The sequence below is a fragment of the Argentina silus genome, assembly GCF_951799395.1.
Source record: "Argentina silus genome assembly, chromosome: 9".
NCBI lineage: Eukaryota > Metazoa > Chordata > Actinopteri > Argentiniformes > Argentinidae > Argentina > Argentina silus.
The window spans coordinates 21,534,887-21,556,413 of NC_139663.1; the positions used below are offsets into that span (position 1 = coordinate 21,534,887).

Below are 21,527 nucleotides of genomic sequence, written 5' to 3' on the forward strand. Positions count from 1 at the left end.
AGTTCTGAATGTTCTACGTAGTTCTGAATGTTCTACGTAGTTCTGATTGGCAGCCTAGGGCTGGTGCTGAGCGTCTCAGAACAAAGGAGTCAAACCAGATACACAGTCAAGAATCTGAGGTTTATTCCACAAGTCCGATCTATCATCCGATAGAACCCACTCTTAGCACTTAGCATTACATGGCAATGGCATGAACTGTGCATTCTGTACAGTAAAGATGCTAGGATCACAGCGTGGCATACCTGGATGAGGCATACCTGGATGAGGCATACCTGGATGAGGCATACCTGGATGAGGCATACCTACCACAGCTGGATGACTACAGGACTCTCCTCTTGTTTCACCAGGTGTCTGGTGGGGTGTTTGGGGAGCTCCACTCCCTCCTCCAGGTCGTCCTGCCAGCCGGCCAAAGGCAGGCCCAGGCCCAGGCCCAGGCCCAGGCTCAGGCTCAGGCCCAGGCCCAGGCCCAGGCCCAGGCCCAGGCCCAGGCTCAGGCCCAGGCCCAGGCCCAGGCCCAGGCCCAGGCCCAGGCCCAGGCCCAGACCCAGACCCAGACCCAGACCCAGACCCAGACCCAGGCCCAGGCCCAGGCCCAGACCCAGGCCCAGACCCAGCGCTACCTGGATATGCTCAAGGTGAAGGTCTCTGTTTTTGTGTCCATTGGAGGAGAGATTCCCTTTGATTAACATATACTCCAGACGCAAGCAGGCACGCATTTACATTTACATTTACATTTACATTTACATTTATATTTATGGCATTTAGCAGACGCCTTTATCCAAAGCGACTTACAACAAATACATTTGTTTAAGTAAGTGAATCATCTATCCAACAGTCATAATAAGACAAAGTAATCAATGCTCACACCAGGGGCCATTGGCAGTCGTAATGCCAGAAGCCTTTTTTTTAATTTAATTTTTTATAACAGGAGAGAACTTGTACAGGGTGGTAGTGGGGGTGAAGAGGTCTCAAGGGTTGGGGTTAGGGTTAGTACAGGGGGGGTAGTGGGGGTGAAGAGGTCTTTAGGAGGGACTGCATATACTCGTCAGATTTGGTCAGACTCAACATTAAGAGCCTTAAAGGGTTAATTCAATCTTTCTCAACTTATAGTCAGACGGTTCCTTACCTTGAAAGTATTATTATGTGCAAGGAGAAACTTTAAGGGACTGAAAAAAAAGGTTCAACATTTGTTGTCACCACAACCACCACAAATGAACTCTCTGACTTGGCTGGAAGTTACTTTGAGGTGATTTGGCCACACAAATTGAACTTTTTTTTTTGTCCTGTCTTCAGATGATGCTGTTGGTATTTCTAGGTGCCATTTTTACCCTGTCTCTGGATCACTACACTACCCAGGAGACACTGCAGACAGTGCTGCTGCAGCAGCTAAGACACCACCTGCAGGGCATGGTCAGCAGCCTACAGACAGCCTGAGAGAGCGTCCACCATCCCACCCCCACCCCCACCCCCCACCCCCACCCCCCCAATTTAGATACATTTAGCAATAAAATAAAGCATTCAACCATTTTAGCAATCACTCAGTAGAATTACGGTCTCTACAGGGCTACTGATTGATTTCAGTTAGAGGGACCAATTAGGTAATGGACCTCCTTGATTGAATTGAATCAAAATTACTGAAAATAAATCGACTGAAATCCTATGATTCTCATTGCATTTATTATAACAATAACCTCATTGGACCGATGCACGTTCCACAACGAAATCATGAATGAATGCATGCATGCTTCAACCATAGGCTTCAACCCACACACGCAATCACACGTCATGCGCTTCTTCTATGGCGGAAGGATATAGAGAAATACGTGCTGTTTCACTGTAGTTCCGGGATCTGGACCTACTTCCCCGGCTGGAAAACACTTGAGAGGCGGAGGGATACGGCAGAGGTCGCTAACAGGTGCATGACGCAAAACCCGTAGAAACCCGCACACGGAGGAGACAGCGGCTTACTGGGTGGATTTACGGAGCAAAAACAAGTCTCCAGCTCCGGGACTCCAGACAGCAAACACGACGCCATCGGGAAACGTTGCACGGCCGTTGACTGTACAGAATGATAATACGGTAACTTGCTAACACCCTGTCGTTTGGCTCCACTAGTTGTATATAGCTGGGCAGCCCGTCTTCACTGTGTCGTGTACCTGCTTGATGGCTAACTATCTAAATTGGTTAAAATAACAACTGCTTTGCTGGTCGCCGTAAGCAAGCAATCGCTGATGTATATTATTTAGCCTACCGTCCTGTCATAATAGGCCAGTTGCAATATGTTAGCCTAGCTACCTGCTAGCAATACACACAGTGGAATCATCTCCTTCATCCAGACTCGACGGAGAATATCTGGCATATGGTTGCATTGTCCGCATCAATATGTTGTTTTACTGTAGCAGTACAACGTGATAACTGCCGTCCATGACAATACGAATCGCAAGAAACAGCTTAAGACCTGTCGAGAGATTTTTAATAAGATATGCATTTCTGAATAATAGTCTCAAACGTCACCTGCGTAGTGGGGGCGTCGCAGAACATCTGGCCAGCTGGTGAATTTACAGGTTCGTGTTTGCGTTCATGTCAAACTGCTGTAACGTTAATTGGTGACTGAAATGGGTTATTATTCATGAAGCTATAAATGAAACACTGCTGTCTGACTTGCTAAAGCATGAGAAAGATCAAAATAGTGGTGTTCTGTAAGTTGACAGTGATCGATCTTGTGGTTTCTCAGAAATGACCGAGCTGAGTCTGCGTCTCTCATGTTCAGCCACAGAGAAGTAGAGAAAGCGTACAGAACAAAGACGGGTTTAAATGGATTGTGAGAATGTGTCTGTAGTCCTCAACTGACACCACACCCTCTGCAAAGACTGATGTTTCCAGCCTAGTCTGTTCCAGTCGCCTTTCCCCAGGCCACCTGTATGACTGTTGGTCGACGTCTGTAGCAGTGTAGCTGATGTTGTAGTAGTTTTCAGCTCATGGTCTTTGTTTGGCGACGGCAGAAGCTGAAGTTGCTGTTTAACAGCTTGTTGTTTTCTCCACAGGGTGTGATCAGAATCAGAATTCTTTTATCAGAATCAGAATCAGAATTCTTTTATTTGGCCAAGTATATTTGCACATACAGGAAATTGACTTGGTGAGGTTGGTGCATGGACATAAAAAACAAATAGCAAATATGGACAAGAATTTTACAAAATAGCAAAATATGAACAAAATAGCAATAACAAATTTACAAAAAAAGAGCAGCAGAACAATACATCTTGTAGGCTGTGTAAGACGAAATGGCAATGAGGCTAGAGGCTGTGAAATGGTTGTGGGGCAGGAACACTATAAATTAGAATAATTGTAAATAATTATAAATTACACTGTCAGTGCCTTGTTTGTGTGACAGGGTGGGGGGGGGGGATGTAGGTTCCCCTTTGAAAGCTGTGGATTCAGAGTGGTTCACCTGTAGTATTTCGGTGTTATTGAGAAAGTTGCTCATTTGCGTACCGCTCTTGCACTTGGTTGTGTGTGTGAAGGGGTTTGTGAATGGGTGCATGACACGTGGCTGTGTCGTGTGTGTGTGTGTGTGTGTGTGTGTGTGTGCGTACATGCGTCAGCCTGTTAAAGAGAGCGAGGCTCGCTGATCATTATTCAGAGCACAGCAGTGTTCGTGGCCGTCTGGCTCTTACGTTGGTGTGTGTGTCAAAATATTGAGTGTGACTCACCGTTTGTTGCCGTGACTGCCTGTGAGGACCAGCTGAAGGAAGAGGCAGGGGGAGAGAGTGAGATTGATTGATTAAGGAAAATGGGCATAGCACACACACACACACACACACACACACACTCTTCAGCATGAGTTAGCCTGTGAGATGGGAGAAAAAGGCAGAAGGGGAGATGAGAATAACACAGTTCCTATGCGTCGTCACTTGCCCAAGCTCCGGTGACTCAGATGGTAGAGACCACGCCATACACACACACACACACACACACACACACACACACACACACACACAGGGCACTCCCAGCCTGCTACAGCAGGATCTCCTGAGTGCTACTTTCGTTGTGTAGGGTGTGGGCCTGGGTAGGTAAACAAAGGTTAGCCCGGCATCACCTTAAACCCTGTAGCTGTCTGTCTCTCTGTCTGTCTGTCTCTCTGTCTCCATACAGACAAGGTTTAAACCCTGTATCTTTCTGTCTCTCTGTCTCCATACAGACAGGTTTAAACCCTGTATCTTTCTGTCTCTGTCTCTCTGTCTCCATAAAGACAAGGTTTAAACCCTGTATCTTTGTCTCTCTGTCTCCATACAGACAAGGTTTAAACCCTGTAGCTGTCTGTCTCTGTCTCTCTGTCTCCATAAAGACAAGGTTTAAACCCTGTAGCTGTCTGTCTCTGTCTCTCTGTCTCCATAAAGACAAGGCTTTCGGTGAATGAAGTGGAAACATTGAGGAATAGAGAGACTGGAAGGCCTAGATGTCAACAACAGTTGAACTTGGGTTGAAACACTGGAAATAACCGCAAGGTAAACTGTTGTGGTGCAATACTGTTGTTAATTCGCAAATACACATAACAAACACAGTGTTTAATTGTAAGCTGTATCTGTCCCTACTTCTCCAATAACCAATTCAGTAGAAATAAGATAATTTAAGAATTCAGTTCTTGAATCATCTGCTTCATCTAGGAATCAGTTTGTAACCTCAGGCTGTTCTCCAATCATCCTGCATGTTCTACTCCTTCTCTCCTTGTCTGCCGCGGCCACAGATCTGAAACAACCTGCCTAAGGGCACTTCTAAGGTAACAGAATTTCAACTTTTCACTTTCAAAGGTATGCCAAACAAAAACCCTTGATAGTCAAGTTTTAAAACTAGACAGCTCTGTGCACAAGGACTACTTATAACAATTCCAACTGAATAAAAAAAAAAAAAAAAAAAAGTGAAGTGAATAACTGTGCAGCTTCAAAGTTCGCTAACAGAATGACTCTAAATTCTCCCAGGGTTTTTTATGTAACTGCGTTTCCCCAAAACTCAAAATCTATCTGCAGAAAGACTGGGGAGTTAGCTGTCATATAATACCTTAAGTTTGAACATATTCAAGTCCAAACTGTTGGAGTACAGAGCTAAAAGAAGACAAAATGCTTCCTCTTTCCAATACTTATGGAGGTCACTGTAAGTTGACCGGGATCTATGACGTTAATGACGTTTGATGTTTTTCTAAACACCTTTTAAGTAAATATTCTTTTTGGTAGATTAGTTTTCCCAGAAACCCTAGCCATATGTTTGAAATCAGAGCTGTTGCTTATTCCTATTTTTATGATGGAAGATGGTTGAGAAATGTATTTCTGACTTAATTTCCAAAAATATAGAATATATTGGCTTTCATTTACACCCAGTTTGATTTGCTCTGATGAATTTCACATTTTACATGGAACTGATCCTAAGCTAAATTGCTTTTTACTTCCCATTCAGTTCTTTCACCCGTCTGAGGTCATGAAGGGAAGGGGATTAAAAAATTAAGCCGTTTACTATTTGGACACAGTCCCAGACAAAGGTTCTGTAATTCTACGGTTCATTCCAAAGACAAAGCTACTATGTTTGCACCATAATATAGTCATACAGTTTCTATCATGAGAGCCACACACGAACGCTGGTCCATGCGTTGGTATCCACGTTAACTCTGCTTTATTAGCACCAGGATATCGTTACAAATTATACTAAACAGGATGCGTAGAGCGCCACCTAATGCATGGGAGGAACAAGGCATTACAATTGACAAAAGCAGTTGCATATGTAACGAAAGTGACCCTTCGCTTCCACCTCCCAGCCCTCGAGCCACCTGTGTGGACATGGAAGCGGTTGGCGCCTATTCACTATGGCGACAATTGCACCTAGCCTGTCAGAGGATTACCATTATTTGTTCAGCCTACTTGTGGGTTAGGGTTAGCATTGGGGTGGGTGTTGATGGGGAATTTGGCCATGAGTCCTCCTCTCCTCTCCTCTCCTCTTCCCTGATTGGTTCATCCAATGAGATTACATTTACATTTACATTTATGGCATTTAGCAGATGCCTTCATCCAAAGCGACTTACAACAAATACATTTGTTTAAGTAAGTGAATCATCCATCCATCAGTCATCATATGAAAAAGTAATCACTGCTCGGACCAGGGGCCATTGGCAGTCACAATGCTAGAAGAAGGAATTTATTTTATTTTATTTTATTTTATTTTTATTTTTGAAATGACCATGGTCAGTCTTTAGTTTTGGAGGAGTTGAGGTGGGCTTGTGTAGGAGGAAGCCCCTTTGCCCAGTGTACTAGTACTGTGACCCCCCCCCCCACGCCCCCCCCCCCCCCCCAGTAATTCTAGAACCTCTTCAGAACCTCTTGTCTAGTCCAGGCAGGCACAGGAAGGCCCTGGCTCTACTCCAAACCACAAATTGATTTCTCATCCATCCTCAAGTCCCGAATCCCTTCCTCATATGCTGCTAACGGATGAATCACTGGTTTGTTGCCCGTTGCTCTGACAGTTTGGCGGGCTAAGGCTCTCCAGCTCATGTGCGGTTGTCGGAGCGTGGTAGCTGGCCTGTGAAATCTCGCTGCCATATTGTGCTGTTTTTCCAGCAAAGCTGGTCTCCTGCTGTTGTTTATTCATGTTTCCTAGAGGGGCTGATGTTGTCATGGTGTTTTGTTTTTAGTTTCATGGGTGCAGGAGGGGGATCGGGGGATCGGGAAGGGGGGCGTTTCCAGGAAGCTGCCTGTAACCATAGCATTGTTGATTGTAAAAGGCCTTGCAGTGTCGTGTTATAGATCAGGGTAAACATCTCTGTAAAACTGATAACCCACCCGCTGAGTCAGAATGTTTTCCTCCAAGACCCCAACTGACAGGTTTCCTTATCTTGCCTAAGAGAAGCTGTGCCCCCGAGGGGGAAACAGGTTGAAAGGGTAGCCTAACTAGGCTGTTCATTCGCCTAACTAGGCTGTTCATTCGGCTCTTCTGTTGGCCTGGTTAGTGGGCTTGCTTCAGCAAGTCCAACTATTGTTATTGCTCATACTTATTCTGATTAGGTGGGCTTGCTTCAACATACTTATTATTATTATTGTTGTTATTCCAATTCTTCTTACTTCTTCTGATTTAACGTTCTGAGACCTGCAGGACACGTTCTTGGAGTGATTACACAACAGTGCACTCTCTTGGCTACCAGTTCTACCCCACTGAACCCCCCCCCTCTCTCTCAACTGACCCTTCTGATTGGGTCAGTTCTTCCTGATCACAGAAAGATTAGACTTACTCATTCACCTGTTGCAATGACCTTTGAACCTCTGTATTGAGGTGTGAGCGTGTTTTTGTTTGATGGGGAATTTTCCCCTGACCTTTCCAATTGAAGGGTCTATCCTTGTGACCCCCTCTGCTGTCCTACTTAGCAATCACAGGAAGATTAGGCCTACTTGTTCACTTGTTTACACACACACACACACACACACACACACACACACACTCACACACACTCTCTCACACATACACATTCACATGCACACACACACTCTCACACACACACACACACACACACTCCTCTGCATTGAATAACAGCCTCCCTCTCTTCCTCAAGACAAGGATATTCTCTCAAGCTGAGAAACAACCCTATCAGGAAGTAAAGGTGAATTTCCTCCTCCTTGTAACTAATGTCTTTTCCCAGAATGGGTGTTCACTCTGCCAGTTCTCTGATCTGTGTTGTGTCAAACGGACACAAGGTTCAGTGCATTTGTTGCAGTTGGCTGTAGCCCAGGAAAGTTGGAAATGTACACAACTACAGTAGGCCTATTCAGCTACTCCGAGGAGTGGGGTGGTGACATGGCTTGCTTCGGGCCTATTTTTTTTAACCAGTCCCTTGATAGTAAATAGGTCACCCTGTCGCTTCCTCCCTCACACACACACACACACACACACACACACACACACACACACCCTGAGGGGCTAGTCATGTCATGGGTTAGATGGAAGACAAAACAGCCAGCAACACAAAACGTGTGTGTGTGTGTTTTGTTGTCGCCAGAGCAACGCGTCCTCTCCCGCTCTCCGCTGCAAAACCGCTCACAGAAAAAGAAAAAAAAAAAAAAAAAGCTGCTCGTTTCCATGTGAGTTTTATCGGAATACCTGCTCAATGTTTTGGTGGGATCGTGTGCTGAGCTTGTGACGCAAGCGGAGTTGGAGTGGAGTGGAGTGGAGAGGAGAGGAGAGGAGAGGAGGCGGACGGTTCAGTGTTTTTGAATAACGGCTCCACGCTCCCGTCCCGTTACCTCTGCTGCGCTGCGCTGCGCTCGCATGCTCTAGTTGTGTCTGAGAGGCAAGTCCCCGTGTACAGTAGAGCGGCCGCGGTCACGTTGCCTTGGTTACTGCATGAGAACGGTTGGTGCTTCGGGGGGATTCTTGCACCCCCTCTTCCTCCTTTTCCTCTCTCTTACACCCCTTTTATTTTATTGAACTCCCTCTCCCTCTCTTTTTTTCTCTCTCTCTCTCTCTCTCTCACACACACTCCTCTTTTTACCCCCCCCCCTCCGTGTTTTCTATCTCTCTCCTCCCTTCCCTCTCACTTCTTCCCCTTCCCTCACTCCCTCCTTCTCTTCATCATCCTTCGTTCAACCGGCTTTGAGCTCACCTACAGATCAGGTTGCAGGAAATAGGTAGGCTAATTTCTGTGTCTCTGTAGCAGTCATATTCCGTGTGTGTGTGTGTGTGTGTGTGTGTGTGTGTGTCTGGGTGTCGTGTGTGTCTGTGTGTGTGTGTGTGTGTGTGTGTGTGTGTGTGTGTGTGTGTGTCTGTCTTCAGCCCATTGTGGACTCAGGACTGACACTGGCTGGGTGACGGACTGACTGATAAGAACACATCTAAGCCACCACTTCTCAATCCATTGCATCCAAGGGTCACGACCTTAAAGACCTAACCCCAACGTACAGGACACATTCAGCCAATGGGGGCACTGGAGGTCCAATCAGGGGGAACCCTACTGATCGACTGTCTTTGGAACGGGGTGACACAGAGCTCCTAGAGCAGTGATTGGGTCATTTAGAGCTTACTAACCGCAGCACTCCTGTTTGTGTTTGTGCTTTCTCCCCGGCCAGAGTCGGTGCTATCTGTTGACCTCTACCAGAGTGGCTTCTGTCACAAACGCAGGCCCCAGTTCACTGCCCTCAGCATGTCAGGTAAAGGCTGTGGATCTCTCTCTCTCTCTGTCTCTCTCTCCCTTTCTCTCTCTCTCTCTCTGTCTCATCTTTCTCTCTGTCTGTCTCTCATCTTTCCCTCCCTCTCTCTCTCCCTCTCTCTCTCCCTCTCTCTCTCTCTCTCCCTCTCTCTCTCCCTCTCTCTCTCTCTCTCCCTCTCTCTCTCTCTCACTCTCTCTCTCTCTCCCTTTCTCTGTCTCTCTCTCTCTCTCTCTCTCTCTCTCTCTCCGTCTCTCGCTCTCTCTCCCTTTCTCTGTCTCTCTCTCCCTCTCCCTCTCCCTCTCCCTCTCTCTCATCCCTCTCCCTCTCCCTCTCCCTCTCTCTCATCCCTTCTTCTGTCTGTGTTGCAGGTAGCTACACTCCAGCCCCCGGGGGTCCCTTCTCGGCCCTCACTCCCAGCATGTGGCCACAGGACATCCTGGCCAAGTACTGTCAGGTATTTTAATCTGATTTATTTATACCTTATTTTAACTTCTCTTTTTGCAGCAGCGGCCTGGGGAAGAGTTGCAGGGGAGGGGAGAGGAGAGGAGAGGAGAGGGGAGGAGGGGAGGGGAGGAGAGGAGAGGAGAGGAGAGGGGAGGGGATGAATGAGCCAATTGAAAGCAGGGGATGATTAGGTGGCCATGATGGTATGAGGGCCAGATTGGGAATCTAGCCAGGACACCGGCAGGTGTGTAGGCACTGAGACCAGATGGTAGGCTCACCGGGAGGGCAGCCTCCAATGCAGGCTTCTGGGTCTTTGAATGATAAGGTTTTTGCACAAGCATGTACTGTATTGGATCTTCTGGTATGCACACATTTATCTGAGGGGGAAAAGTCTATAAATCAATAGACGGGCAGTAATGCTTTAGAACTGTTTTAACAGTGTTAAAGGAAGGCTTCTTCTTTCCTATACAATACTACAACTATGGAAATGCTTTTGACATGCTGATAAGCTCTTATGCTCTCCATCGTGTTTACAACTTCCCAGCTTGATTCCCTACTGGTTCTCTTCTGTACTGGTTTTCTTCTGTACTGGTTCTCTTCTCTACTGGTGTGCTATGACTGTGTCCTTTCACTCTCCAGTAATTCCAACAAACAATTTTTTTTTCTTTAGCACAGCAGCAGTCAGATGTTAGGTCGAGTTAGGTCATCATTGTCCATACTCAGTACCATCATTGTATACCTCTATGCTTTTACAGAAACCTCCTGACCAGAACCACAAACAGATATGAGGGATTTGGCACCACATAATCTGTCTGCCACAAGCTCCCCTTTGTAACCCCCCCCTGTTTGACCCCTGTTTGACCCCTGTTTGACCCCTGTTTACAGAAAGACCCCACAGAGGAGAGCGATCTGCGCTACGATGAGTTTGGCTTCAGGCTGGACAGCGAAGGTATGAGGAGTTACGCTTCACGCTTCCCCCTCTATCCCTATCTCCCTCTATCCCCCTCTCTCTCTCTCTCTCCCCCTATCTCCCTCTATCCCCCTCTCTCTCTATCTCCCTTTATCCCCCTTTCTCCCCCTCTATCCCCCTCTCCCTCTATCTCCCTCTGCCTCTATGCCCCCCTCACCCTCTCTCCCTCTCTCTCCCCCTTTCTCCCCCTCTATCTCCCTCTATCCCCCTCCCCCTCTATCTCCCTCTATCCCCCTCCGCCTCTATGCCCCTCTATGCCCCCCTCACCCTCTCTCCCCCTTTCTCCCTCTCTCTCCCCCATCACTGGGGTCTTTGTCCTCTTCACATGGCTAATATTGGACCCGAAGAAAAAGGGAGAAAATAACACCATTGCTCACGGTGTCGCTCGCAGTGTGTGTGACCGTGTGACCGATCGAACGCATGTGACCGGAACTAGGGTCAGTTTCCCAAAAGCTTCAGAAATTAAGTAGTACCTAAATTAAGTAGTACCTAAATTAAGTAGTACCTAAATTAAGTAGTACTTAATTACTCCCCACAAGCCAGACGCAAAGCCCTGAAAGTGTATGCATTGTAAAATCAGTGTTCAGTCTTCTGTGTGTGAAATGCGTTAAATGAAGAACTTTGATGGTCTAGGAAAGGAGTGGGCCTGGATTTTCAAAAGAGGCCCTCCACCTAGAAAAAAATATGTGTGCATAACAGGGAAGGGACATGGGCAGTAGTAAGGTGACTGTTGTTGAACACCATCTCTCTCTCCCTCTCCCTCTCTCCCTCTCTCCCTCTCCCTCTCTCTCTCCCCTCCCCATCAGACGGCATCGAGCCGCGGGTGTGGCTGGGCGGGGAGGGCTCCCCCCAGCGTGAGGACCCCCAGCAGAGGCTCCGCTGGCAGGCTCACCTGGAGTTCAGCCACAACCACACGGTGGGGGACCTGACCTGGGACCTCATCTCCCCCTCCCTGCCCCGCTCAGAGCGCCTCCGCGCCCTGGTGCTGGGGGGGATCCCCCACAGCATGAGGCCCCAGGTACTGCGGAGGGGAAGGTGTATGGGAACTAACATGGCATAAGACTTACATTTACATTCATGGCATTTATCAGACGCCTTTATCCAAAGCGACTTACAGCAAATACATTTGTTTAAGTAAGTGAATCGTCTGTCTATCAGTCATCATAAGATCAAGTGATCAACAATGCTCGGACCAGGGGCCGTTGGCAGTCACAATGCTACAGGCATTGGAGGCTAGACGGGACATTACTACTTGTACAGATAAGGGGGGCGGGAGGGGACAAACTTAGTAGTGTAGGTGAGTACTGGGTTCTGTAAGGGGCAAAGACAGCAGAAAAGTACAGGTACAGGAGACAAACGGGGTGTGGGTGTGTGTGTGTGTGGGTGGGTGTGTGTGTGTGTGTGTGTGTGAGAGATAAAACACAGCGCACAACTACAGGTGCAGATTGCTATGGAGGTCCAACTGAGCATTATGACTAGAATAACATCTCCCCTCTACCCCTCCCCCCTCCAACAACCCCCCCCCCCCCCGTGGTAGATGTGGATGCGTCTGTCCGGGGCCCTGCAGAAGAAGAGGACGTCAGAGATCTCCTACAAAGAGATCATCAAGAACAGCTGTAACGACGAGACCACCGCTGCCAAACAGGTACAGACCGGCGGGGGGGCGGGGTGTAGTGTGTGTTGCTTGTGTCGTGTGTGTGTGTGTGTGTGTAGTGTGTGTGGTGTGTGAGCCTAGGAGAGCAGGATAGAGGAAGAGAAGGGAAAAGAGAGACAGGGGGATGGGGGGGGGGGGGGGGGGGGGGTTGTGGTTGTGTGTGGTTGTGTGTGTGTGTGTGTGTGTGTGTGTGTGTGTGTGTGTGTGTGTGTCGTGTGTGTCGTGTGTGCGCCTAGGAGAGCAGGATAGAGGAAGGGAAAAGAGAGACAGGGGGCTGGGGGGGGGGGGGGGGGAGAGACTACTTTGCCCTGTAGGACCAGACAGTCAGGGTCTACAGAGAGGATCTCTTAAGCCGGAATTAATTGAAATGAAAATGCCTTTGGAATTTGATACTGAGATAACGAGACGCAAGGATCCATGTACTTTTTTGATTATCCCCACCTACCCCCTCTCTCTCCTCATCCCCTCTGTCTCTCTCTCTCCTCATCCCCTCTCTCTCTCTCCTCATCCCCCCTCTCTCTCTCTCCTCATCCCCTCTCTCTCTCTCTCCTCATCCCTCTCTCTCTCTCCTCATCCCCTCTCTCTCCTCATCCCTCTGTCTGTCTCTCTCTCTCTCCTCATCCCCCCTCTCTCTCTCTCCTCATCCCCTCTCTCTCTCCTCATCCCCTCTCTCCTCATCCCTCTGTCTGTCTCTCTCTCTCTCCTCATCCCCCTCTCTCTCTCCTCATCCATCTGTCTGTCTCTCTCTCTCCTCATCCCTCTGTCTCTCTCTCTCCTCATCTCCCTTTCTCTCTCTCTCCTCATCCCTCTGTCTCTCTCTCTCCTCATCCCCCCCTCTCTCTCTCTCCTCTTCCATCTGCCTGTCTCTCTCTCTTTCCTCATCCCCCTCTCTCTCTCAGATAGAGAAGGACCTGTTGAGGACCATGCCCTCCAACGCGTGCTTCTGCAGCCTGCTGAGTGTAGGCGTGCCCAGGCTGAGGAGGGTCCTGAGGGGCCTGGCCTGGCTCTACCCCGACATAGGCTACTGCCAGGGCACCGGCATGGTACACACACACACTCTCTCACTCTCTCACACTCTCACTCACTCAAATGCTTTATAAACCTATTGTAGTGAGAACTTTCGTTATTTCGTTACGAAATTTCGTTCCACTTTCTTATACTTTCTCCCTCCTCCCTCTCCCTCCCTCTCTCCCTCCCCCTCCCCCCCGCTCTCACCAGGTGGTGTCGTGCCTGCTGTTGTTCATGGAGGAGGAGGACGCTCTGTGGATGATGTGCGCCCTGATCGAGGACCTCCTCCCCCCCTCCTACTTCTCCTCCACCCTGCTGGGGGTCCAGACGGACCAGAGGGTCCTCCGGCAGCTCATCGTCCAGTACCTGCCCCGGCTGGACAGACTGCTGCAGGAGCACGACATTGGTGAGGGGGGAGGGAAGGGGAGGGGGGGGGGGGGAGGATGAGGAGGGAGGAGGTTGGGTTACCTGCCCCGGCTGGACAGACTGCTGCAGGAGCACGACATCGGTGAGGGGGGAGTGGAGGGGAGGGGGGAGGAGGTTACCTGCCCCGGCTGGACAGACTGGGGGGAGGAGGAGGTTAGGAGACGGAATTTGAATAAGAGAGTCCAACGCCTGTAACACTGAACCAATGCCTCATATGTAGGAGACTGTAGGAGCACATCATCCATAAAGAGGGAGGGGAGGTGGGTGGAGCAAAGGCTGAGAGCTCAGGGGGTACAGAACCTAACACTACCCCCTGAACACTGGCCCAATATTAACCCTCCCCTACGCTCTCTCTCTCTCTACTTCTCCCCTCCTCCCCTCTCCTCTCCTCTCCTCCTCTCCCCTCTCCTCCTCCCTTCCCCTCTCCCCTCCCCTCTCTCCTCTCATCTCCTCCTCTCCCCTCCTCTCCTCTCGTCCTCCTCTCCCCTCCTCCAGAGTTGTCTCTGATCACCCTCCACTGGTTCCTGACATCGTTTGCCAGCGTGGTGGACATCCGTATCCTGCTGAGGATCTGGGACCTGCTGTTCTACCAGGGCTCCGTGGTCCTCTTCCTGATCACACTGGGCATGCTCAAGATCAAGGTCCGACCGGGAGAGATTCCCTTCATTTCTCTCTCTCTCTCCCTCTCTCTCCCTCTCCCTCTCTCTCTCTCTCTCTCTCTCTCTCTCTCCTCCTCCTCCTGTCTCGTTCTCTTTCTTTGGAGCTGTCTCTCTCTCTGTCCCTGTCATTTCCCCCTCCTCTGCCTGGCTCTTTCTTAGCTCTCTTTCTTCTCATCTCTCTCGCTCTCTCTCTCTCTCTCACACACACACACACACACACAGACACACACACACACACACACACACACACACACACACACACACACACAGACAGACACACACACACACACACAGACAGACAGACACACAACCACCTGTTACATGAAACCAATGAATGGCTCTTTAACTCTCACTCGCCCCTGTTCATCTCACTTTCTTTCTTTCTTTCTCTCTCTCTCCTTGTCCTTTCTCTCTCTCTCTCTCTCCTTGTCCTTTCTCTCTCTCTCCTTGTCCTTTCTCTCTCTCTCTCTCTCTCTCTCTCTCCTTGTCCTTTCTATCTCTTTTTCCCTCCACTTTTACTCATTTCTATCTCTCTTCTATCCTCTAAACATGTACAGCTACTCTTTGTGTCTCAATATTTAACCCCTTCCCCTCTCTCCCCTCCCCTCTCCCCCCCCTCCCCTCCCCTCTCCCCCAGGAGGAGGAGCTGGTGTCGTCAGAGAACTCAGCGTCCATCTTCAACACCCTGTCGGACCTGCCCAGCCAGCTGGTGGACGGGCCGGCGGTCCTGGGGGAGGCCATGCGCCTGGCGGGGGGGCTGTCCCAGGACACCCTGGAGGCCCAGAGACACAAGCACCTGGCCTACATCCTCAACGAGCAGGCCCAGCTCAACGCCAACAACAGCCACCAGCTCAACACCAGCCTCAACAAGGTCAGAGAGAATGGAGGGAGAGAAAGAATGGAGGGAGAGAAAGAATGGAGGGAGGGAGGGAGAGAGGGAGTGAGTGTGAGTGTGTGTGTGTGTGTGTGTGTGTGTGTGTGTGTGTATGTATATTTCTAACGTGTGTGTGTGTGTGTGTGTGTGTGTGTGTGTGTGTAGGTGGTGAGGAGGCAGTCCCTGCGTAGGAAGTCGACCCTGAGCTCTCTGCTGTTCGGCGAGGACGAGGCGGAGGCCCTGAAGTCTAAGAACATCAAACAGACGGAGCTGGTGGCGGCGCTGAGGGAGGCCATCACCCGCACCGCCGAGCACTTCCACTGCCTGGACCCCCGACACAGCAGCACCGTGAGTCTCACCCCCCACCCACCACACAGCAGCACCGTGAGTCTCACCCACCACACAGCAGCACCGTGAGTCTCACCCACCACACAGCAGCACCGTGAGTCTCACCAACCACACAGCAGCACCGTGAGTCTCACCCACCACACAGCAGCACCGTGAGTCTCACCCCCCACCCACCACACAGCAGCACCGTGAGTCTCACCCACCACACAGCAGCACCGTGAGTCTCACCCACCACACAGCAGCACCGTGAGTCTCACCCACCACACAGCAGCACCGTGAGTCTCACCCACCACACAGCAGCACCGTGAGTCTCACCCCCCACCCACCACACAGCAGCACCGTGAGTCTCACCCAGCTGCTCTCTTCAGCGGGGAAATCACACTCTTAGATTTTTTTAAAAATGTTATTGGGTAGAGATCGTAGAGAAAGACAGGAACGTCAGGAAGAGAGGCAGGGCATGGGGCCGGATTCAAACCCATGCCGACAGGGGCGTGTGTGTGTGTGTGTGTGTGTGTGTGTGCTGTAGACCGCAAAACTCACTCCTTTTCAAGTTCAAATACCCCCACCTTCCCACGCCGTCGATTTTGCTAGCTTTTCCATATCTGGTATTGGAGGAGACGGTCACGTGTGTTGGTAAGTCAGAGGTCGCAAGTTCGAGGCTCGGTCTGAGCAAGTGGAATTGCGGGGCGACCTGTTTGCAACAACTTGACTGTCTGTTTTCACCTGCAGCACGGTCTGCTTTACCATACGTCTCTCTCTCCCTCTCTCTCTCTCTCTCCCTCTCTCTCTCTCTCTCTCTCTCTCCCTCTCTCCCTCTCCCTCTTTCTCTCTCCCTCTCTCTCTCCCTCTCTCTCCCTCTCTCTCAGGAGCTGACTCCAGACTACTCCATGGAGAGTCACCAGAGGGACCACGAGAACTTCCTGGTCGTGTCGCGTAACCGACGGCGACGGGCCAAAGCCCTGCTGGACTTTGAGCGCCATGACGACGACGAGCTGGGCTTCAGGAAGAATGACATCATCACTGTGAGTCGACACGTCGTGGATCTCTCTCACACACACACACACACACACACACACACACACACACACACACAACCACCTGTTACATGAAACCAATGAATGGCTCTTTAACTCTCATTCGCCCCTGTTCATCTCTCTCTCTCTCTCTCCCCCCCAGATTGTTTCACAGAAGGATGAGCACTGTTGGGTGGGAGAGCTCAACGGGCTGAGAGGTGAGTCCTCCCGTCGATTCCTTCCCCCCCTTTTATTTCCCCTGAAATGGTGCAGTCCGTCTTCTCAAACACCAAGGATTCCTGAAACACACTGAGCCAGCGTCTGATCCTAGAGCTGATCCTTGAGCTGATCCTTGAGCTGATCCTTGAGCTGATCCTAGAGCTGATCCTTGAGCTGATCCTTGAGCTGATCCTTGAGCTGCCGACAAGATGTTAGCTACCACCACAGTTCTGCTTTTGATTTGAATTTGTTTCGGATAAAAATAAACGTAAAGAAACAACACAGAGACGCCTCTGATCCCAGAGGCTGGTGCATGAAATCATTTCTGAAAAAAACACTTATTTCCCAGCAGCAGTGACAGGAAACAGACAGGCAGAGAAACCAGACAAACAAGTTAGAACCAGGTTGTCTGGGGCGCTCAGTGGCGTAGCACACTAACACGCTCACTACGTGATCGCAAGGTTCCTGGTTCGATTCCGACCCTCAACCTATCCTGCATGTCATCCCTCCTCTCTCTCTCTCTCACCCATCCTTCCTGTCAATCTCTACTGTCTCTGTCCCAATAAAGCAGAAATGCCCTAAAAACATATTTAAAAAAACAAGGTTGTCTTCAAAGTTTGATGTGGTTTGTTTTTTAATGTCCTCTCCAGGATGGTTTCCGGCGAAGTTCGTAGAGATTCTCGATGAAAGGAGCAAAGAGGTTCGTCCGTTAGCTATTCTATTCTGAGACCTAGTACAGTTAAAGACGTGTTGATTGTTCTGTGTCCTGATTGGTCCTGTCTTGTCCTCAGTACTCTCTGGCGGGGGATGACTCGGTGACTGAGGCGGTGACAGACCTGGTGAGGGGGACGCTGTGTCCCGCCCTGAAGGCCATCTTCCAGCATGGCCTCAAGAAGCCCTCCATATTGGGGGGGCCCTGCCACCCCTGGCTCTTCATAGAAGAGGTGTGTCTGTGTCTGTCTGCATCAACAGAGCTGTTTGAGTTGTAACTGAATCTGTCTGTCTCTGTGTGTGTCTGTCTCTGTCTCTGTCTGAGTCAACAGAGATGTTTGAGTTGTAACTGAATGTGTTTTGTCCCCTCAGGCTGCTAGTCGAGAAGTGGAGAGGGATTTTAACTCTGTCTACTCAAGACTGGTGCTGTGCAAAACCTACAGGTAAGACATAGACACACACACACACACACACACACACACACACACACACACACACACACACACACACACACACAGCAATGTCCTCTCACGGTGTACTGATGTTTGTCATCTCTCTCCCTCTCTCTCTCTCCTCCCTCCCTCTCTCTCTCCCTCCTCCTCCCTCCCTCTCCCTCCCTCCCTCTCTCTCGCTCCCTCTCTCCCTCCTCCCTCTCTCTCTCCCTCCTCCCTCCCTCTCTCTCCCCCTCCTCCCTCCTCCTCCCTCCCTCTCTCTCTCCTCCTCCTCCCTCTCTCTCTCCCTCTCTCTCCCTCCCTGCAGGTTAGACGAGGATGGGAAGGTTCTCACTCCAGAGGAGTTACTTTACAGAGTAAGTAATCCTCTCTCTTGATGTTTCCTTACAAATATTCCAGGACTCCTCGGTGACAGTAAATTAATTCATGAAGTTCTCCGTCGACATAAATCATTGAATAAAGTGTTCAGTCTGTACATTGGCCGGAGTTTGAGCGCCCCCTGTCTGCCCCCCCAGGCGGTGCAGTCTGTCAACATGAGTCACGACTCTGCACACGCCCAGATGGACGTCAAGTTCCGCTCCCTGGTCTGTGTGGGCCTCAAGTGAGTCTCCACCCCTGTCAGCTGACCTCCGGATCTAGTCCTTTGATACACACACACACACACACACACACACACACAGACACACAACACACACACACCAATATATACACACAGCCACGCGCTAACCCCCCCTCCCCCCTGTGCCCTGTCAGTGAGCAGGTGCTCCACCTGTGGCTGGAGGTGCTGTGTTCCAGCATGCCTGCGGTGGAGAAGTGGTACCAGCCCTGGTCCTTCCTCCGCAGCCCCGGCTGGGTCCAGATCAAGTGTGAGCTCAGGTAAGACACGTGTGTGTCTGTGTGTTTGTTTGTCTGTGTCTGTGTGTGTATGTGGTGAGAAAGATGGGGAGGAGAGAGAGAGAGAATGAGAGATGGAGAGAGAGAATGAGAGAATGAGAGATGGAGAGAGAGAGTGAGATGGAGAGAGAGAGTGAGATGGAGAGAGAGAGTGAGATGGAGAGAGAGAATGAGAGATGGAGAGAGAGAGATGGAGAGAGAGAATGAGAGATGGAGAGAGAGAGAGTGAGAGATGGAGAGAGAGAATGAGAGATGGAGAGAGAGAGATGGAGAGAGAGAGTGAGAGATGGAGAGAGAATGAGAGATAGAGAGAGTGAGAGATGGACGATAGAAGGGCAGTGAGAGGGAGGTGTAGCGTTGACCAGCGTTGTAAGCCTTTGTTACCAGTCACATGACTGGAAGGGTGAGAGAGGCGCTGAACATGGAACAGATCTAGTGTATAGATCTAGGAGTGTAAGAGCAGATCTAGTGTATAGATCTAGGAGTGTAAGAGCAGATCTAGTGTATAGATCTAGGAGTGTAAGAGCAGATCTAGTGTATAGATCTAGGAGTGTAAGAGCAGATCTAGTGTATAGATCTAGGAGTGTAAGAGCAGATCTAGTGTATAGATCTAGGAGTGTAAGAGCAGATCTAGTGTATAGATCTAGGAGTGTAAGAGCAGATCTAGTGTATAGATCTAGGAGTGTAACTGTGGCGTACTTTAGCAGTGTTTCTAATGTCTCCCCAGAGTCCTCTCAAAGTTCGCCTTCAGTCTCTCCCAAGACTGTGAGCTGCCTGCCAAGAAAGAGGTGAGCTATGAACACACACACACACACACACACATACACACGTTATTTGCAGACACAATGAAGTATCATAGCATACAAGGATGCATACAAGGATTTTTCACAGGTGCTTGGAGCCCATATGAGTACACACACACACACACACACACACACACACACCCACCCACCCCTGCTTACGTTTTCCAGCTGCATTGTTGTGCTCAAACAGTGTGTGCCACTTGAATGCATGCTCTCTCTCTTACTCATTATTTCTCTCTCCCTCTCTCCCCCTGTTCTCTCTCTCCCCCTGTTCTCTCTCTCTCTCTCTCTCTCTCTCTCTCTCCAGGAGAAGGAGCAGAGGCCACTGAAGGAGGGCGTTCAGGACATGCTGGTGAAGCATCATCTGTTCAGCTGGGACATTGATGGCTAGACACACACACACACACACACACACACACACACGGCCTGCAAAAAACCCTGCAACCACCCATCCAGTGATCCTTCTATCATCATATCAACTGACATGTCCTCACTAGGAAGCGTCGTTCAAACACACCATGACCATTGTTCAAACACACGGTGGTCTGCATCGGTGGTCCCCCCCCTCCCCCCATCGGTGGTCGCCCCCCTCCCCGACTCACCTGCATCAACTGAAGCCTTTTGCACCTTTTGAGTATCTGACCGTCAGCTGGTCCCCTCCACCAATGATATGCACCCTCTGTTCTTGTTCTGCCAATCAAAAGGTCTTTGGGGTGTCTGATATTGTTATCGAAGATTTCACCTCAACCATCCTGGCTACACCTCAAGATCTCTCTGTCTCTGTCTCTCTGTCTGTCTGTCTCTCTCTCTTTGGTGTCGTTGGTAGGTTAACCAGTGTTTTTCAGTTCTTGACTGAAGCCACTTTACTGTAAAGCGAATGTTTGAGTGTGTATGTTTGTTGTGTGTGTGTGTGTGTGTGTGTGTGTGTTTGTTGTGTGTGTGTTTGTTGCGTGTCACACCAGTGATTCTGAGTAGAAACAGAAAACACTCTCGGACGTTAGCATTCCTTACGTACAGAGTTGGTGGTCTGCACTGTCATTCCAAGTATTTCCTCACAGTTGAGGAACGGTCCGATGCTTCTGCTGTCACCTGTGTGTGTGTGTCCCAATGGCAGTACTGGAGGAGGATATCACCCCCCCCCCCCCCCACACACACACACACAGTTAAGTGTCCAGTGGTGGCGACAGCGTGTGGGTTGTGTGTGTGGTCCTGCCCAGTGACGGCACTGCTGTCCTCGTGCTCTTGAGTCTCTTCTGCTGGGCTGAGAAGGACGACCGTTTTCTGTCCCGTCCATGTTACGTCTGTGTGTATGAAGATGACTCATGATTATTTGTAATGACGATGTAAACTGCAGCATTTCCTTTTTGGTCTTTGTAAAGAGAGTACACATTTTGGAGTAATGTTTAATATGAGAGCACCGTTTCGATGTACAGTGTACTCCGTAGTTCACTCAGAGACTGTTGGCTGTGTTGCTTGTGTAAAACAGCACTGACCTGTGCCAAAGAAACCCCAACAACCGAACAACTCAAGACTCTCTATGTCTCTTCTATTTGAAATATTACGGTAATTTATTCGGCAACGTCAGACTGTTTTGGACAAGCAAAATGGGGCCTTGTGATCTACAGAGGCTTAGTTCAGTGGAGTGCAATGTTTAGAACACTACAGATGTTCTAGAAGGTCAACAAGAGAATACTCGTATGTAGAAGAGAAACCACTAAACTGAACCACCTCGTATGTACAGTATGTTAAACGATACACACAAAAAAATAAATATATATAAACTTCTATATCTGTAAATCAATCCCTTGTCCAGTGTGCTCTTTTACTATATGGATATCAACATGGCGTTCTTATATACATACAGGACCAGTCAAAA

General features: G+C 49.5%; 1 protein-coding gene across 1 annotated transcript; it reads left to right on the top strand.

Moving 5' to 3' along the window:
* Positions 1-1,938: 1,938 nt before the first annotated feature.
* sgsm3 (small G protein signaling modulator 3) lies at positions 1,939-21,452 on the top strand. The gene is made up of 21 exons (XM_083676904.1): positions 1,939-2,079; positions 9,096-9,176; positions 9,545-9,630; positions 10,506-10,569; positions 11,397-11,608; positions 12,128-12,235; positions 13,144-13,287; positions 13,463-13,658; positions 14,174-14,319; positions 14,975-15,208; positions 15,377-15,559; positions 16,426-16,581; positions 16,736-16,790; positions 17,442-17,491; positions 17,583-17,735; positions 17,875-17,945; positions 18,262-18,310; positions 18,470-18,555; positions 18,708-18,830; positions 19,576-19,636; positions 19,959-21,452. Exons 2-21 carry the CDS (start codon positions 9,170-9,172, stop codon positions 20,040-20,042), a joined length of 2,268 nt encoding a protein of 755 aa, XP_083533030.1. The 5' UTR covers positions 1,939-2,079; positions 9,096-9,169; the 3' UTR covers positions 20,043-21,452.
* The last annotated feature ends 75 nt before the right edge of the window (positions 21,453-21,527 follow it).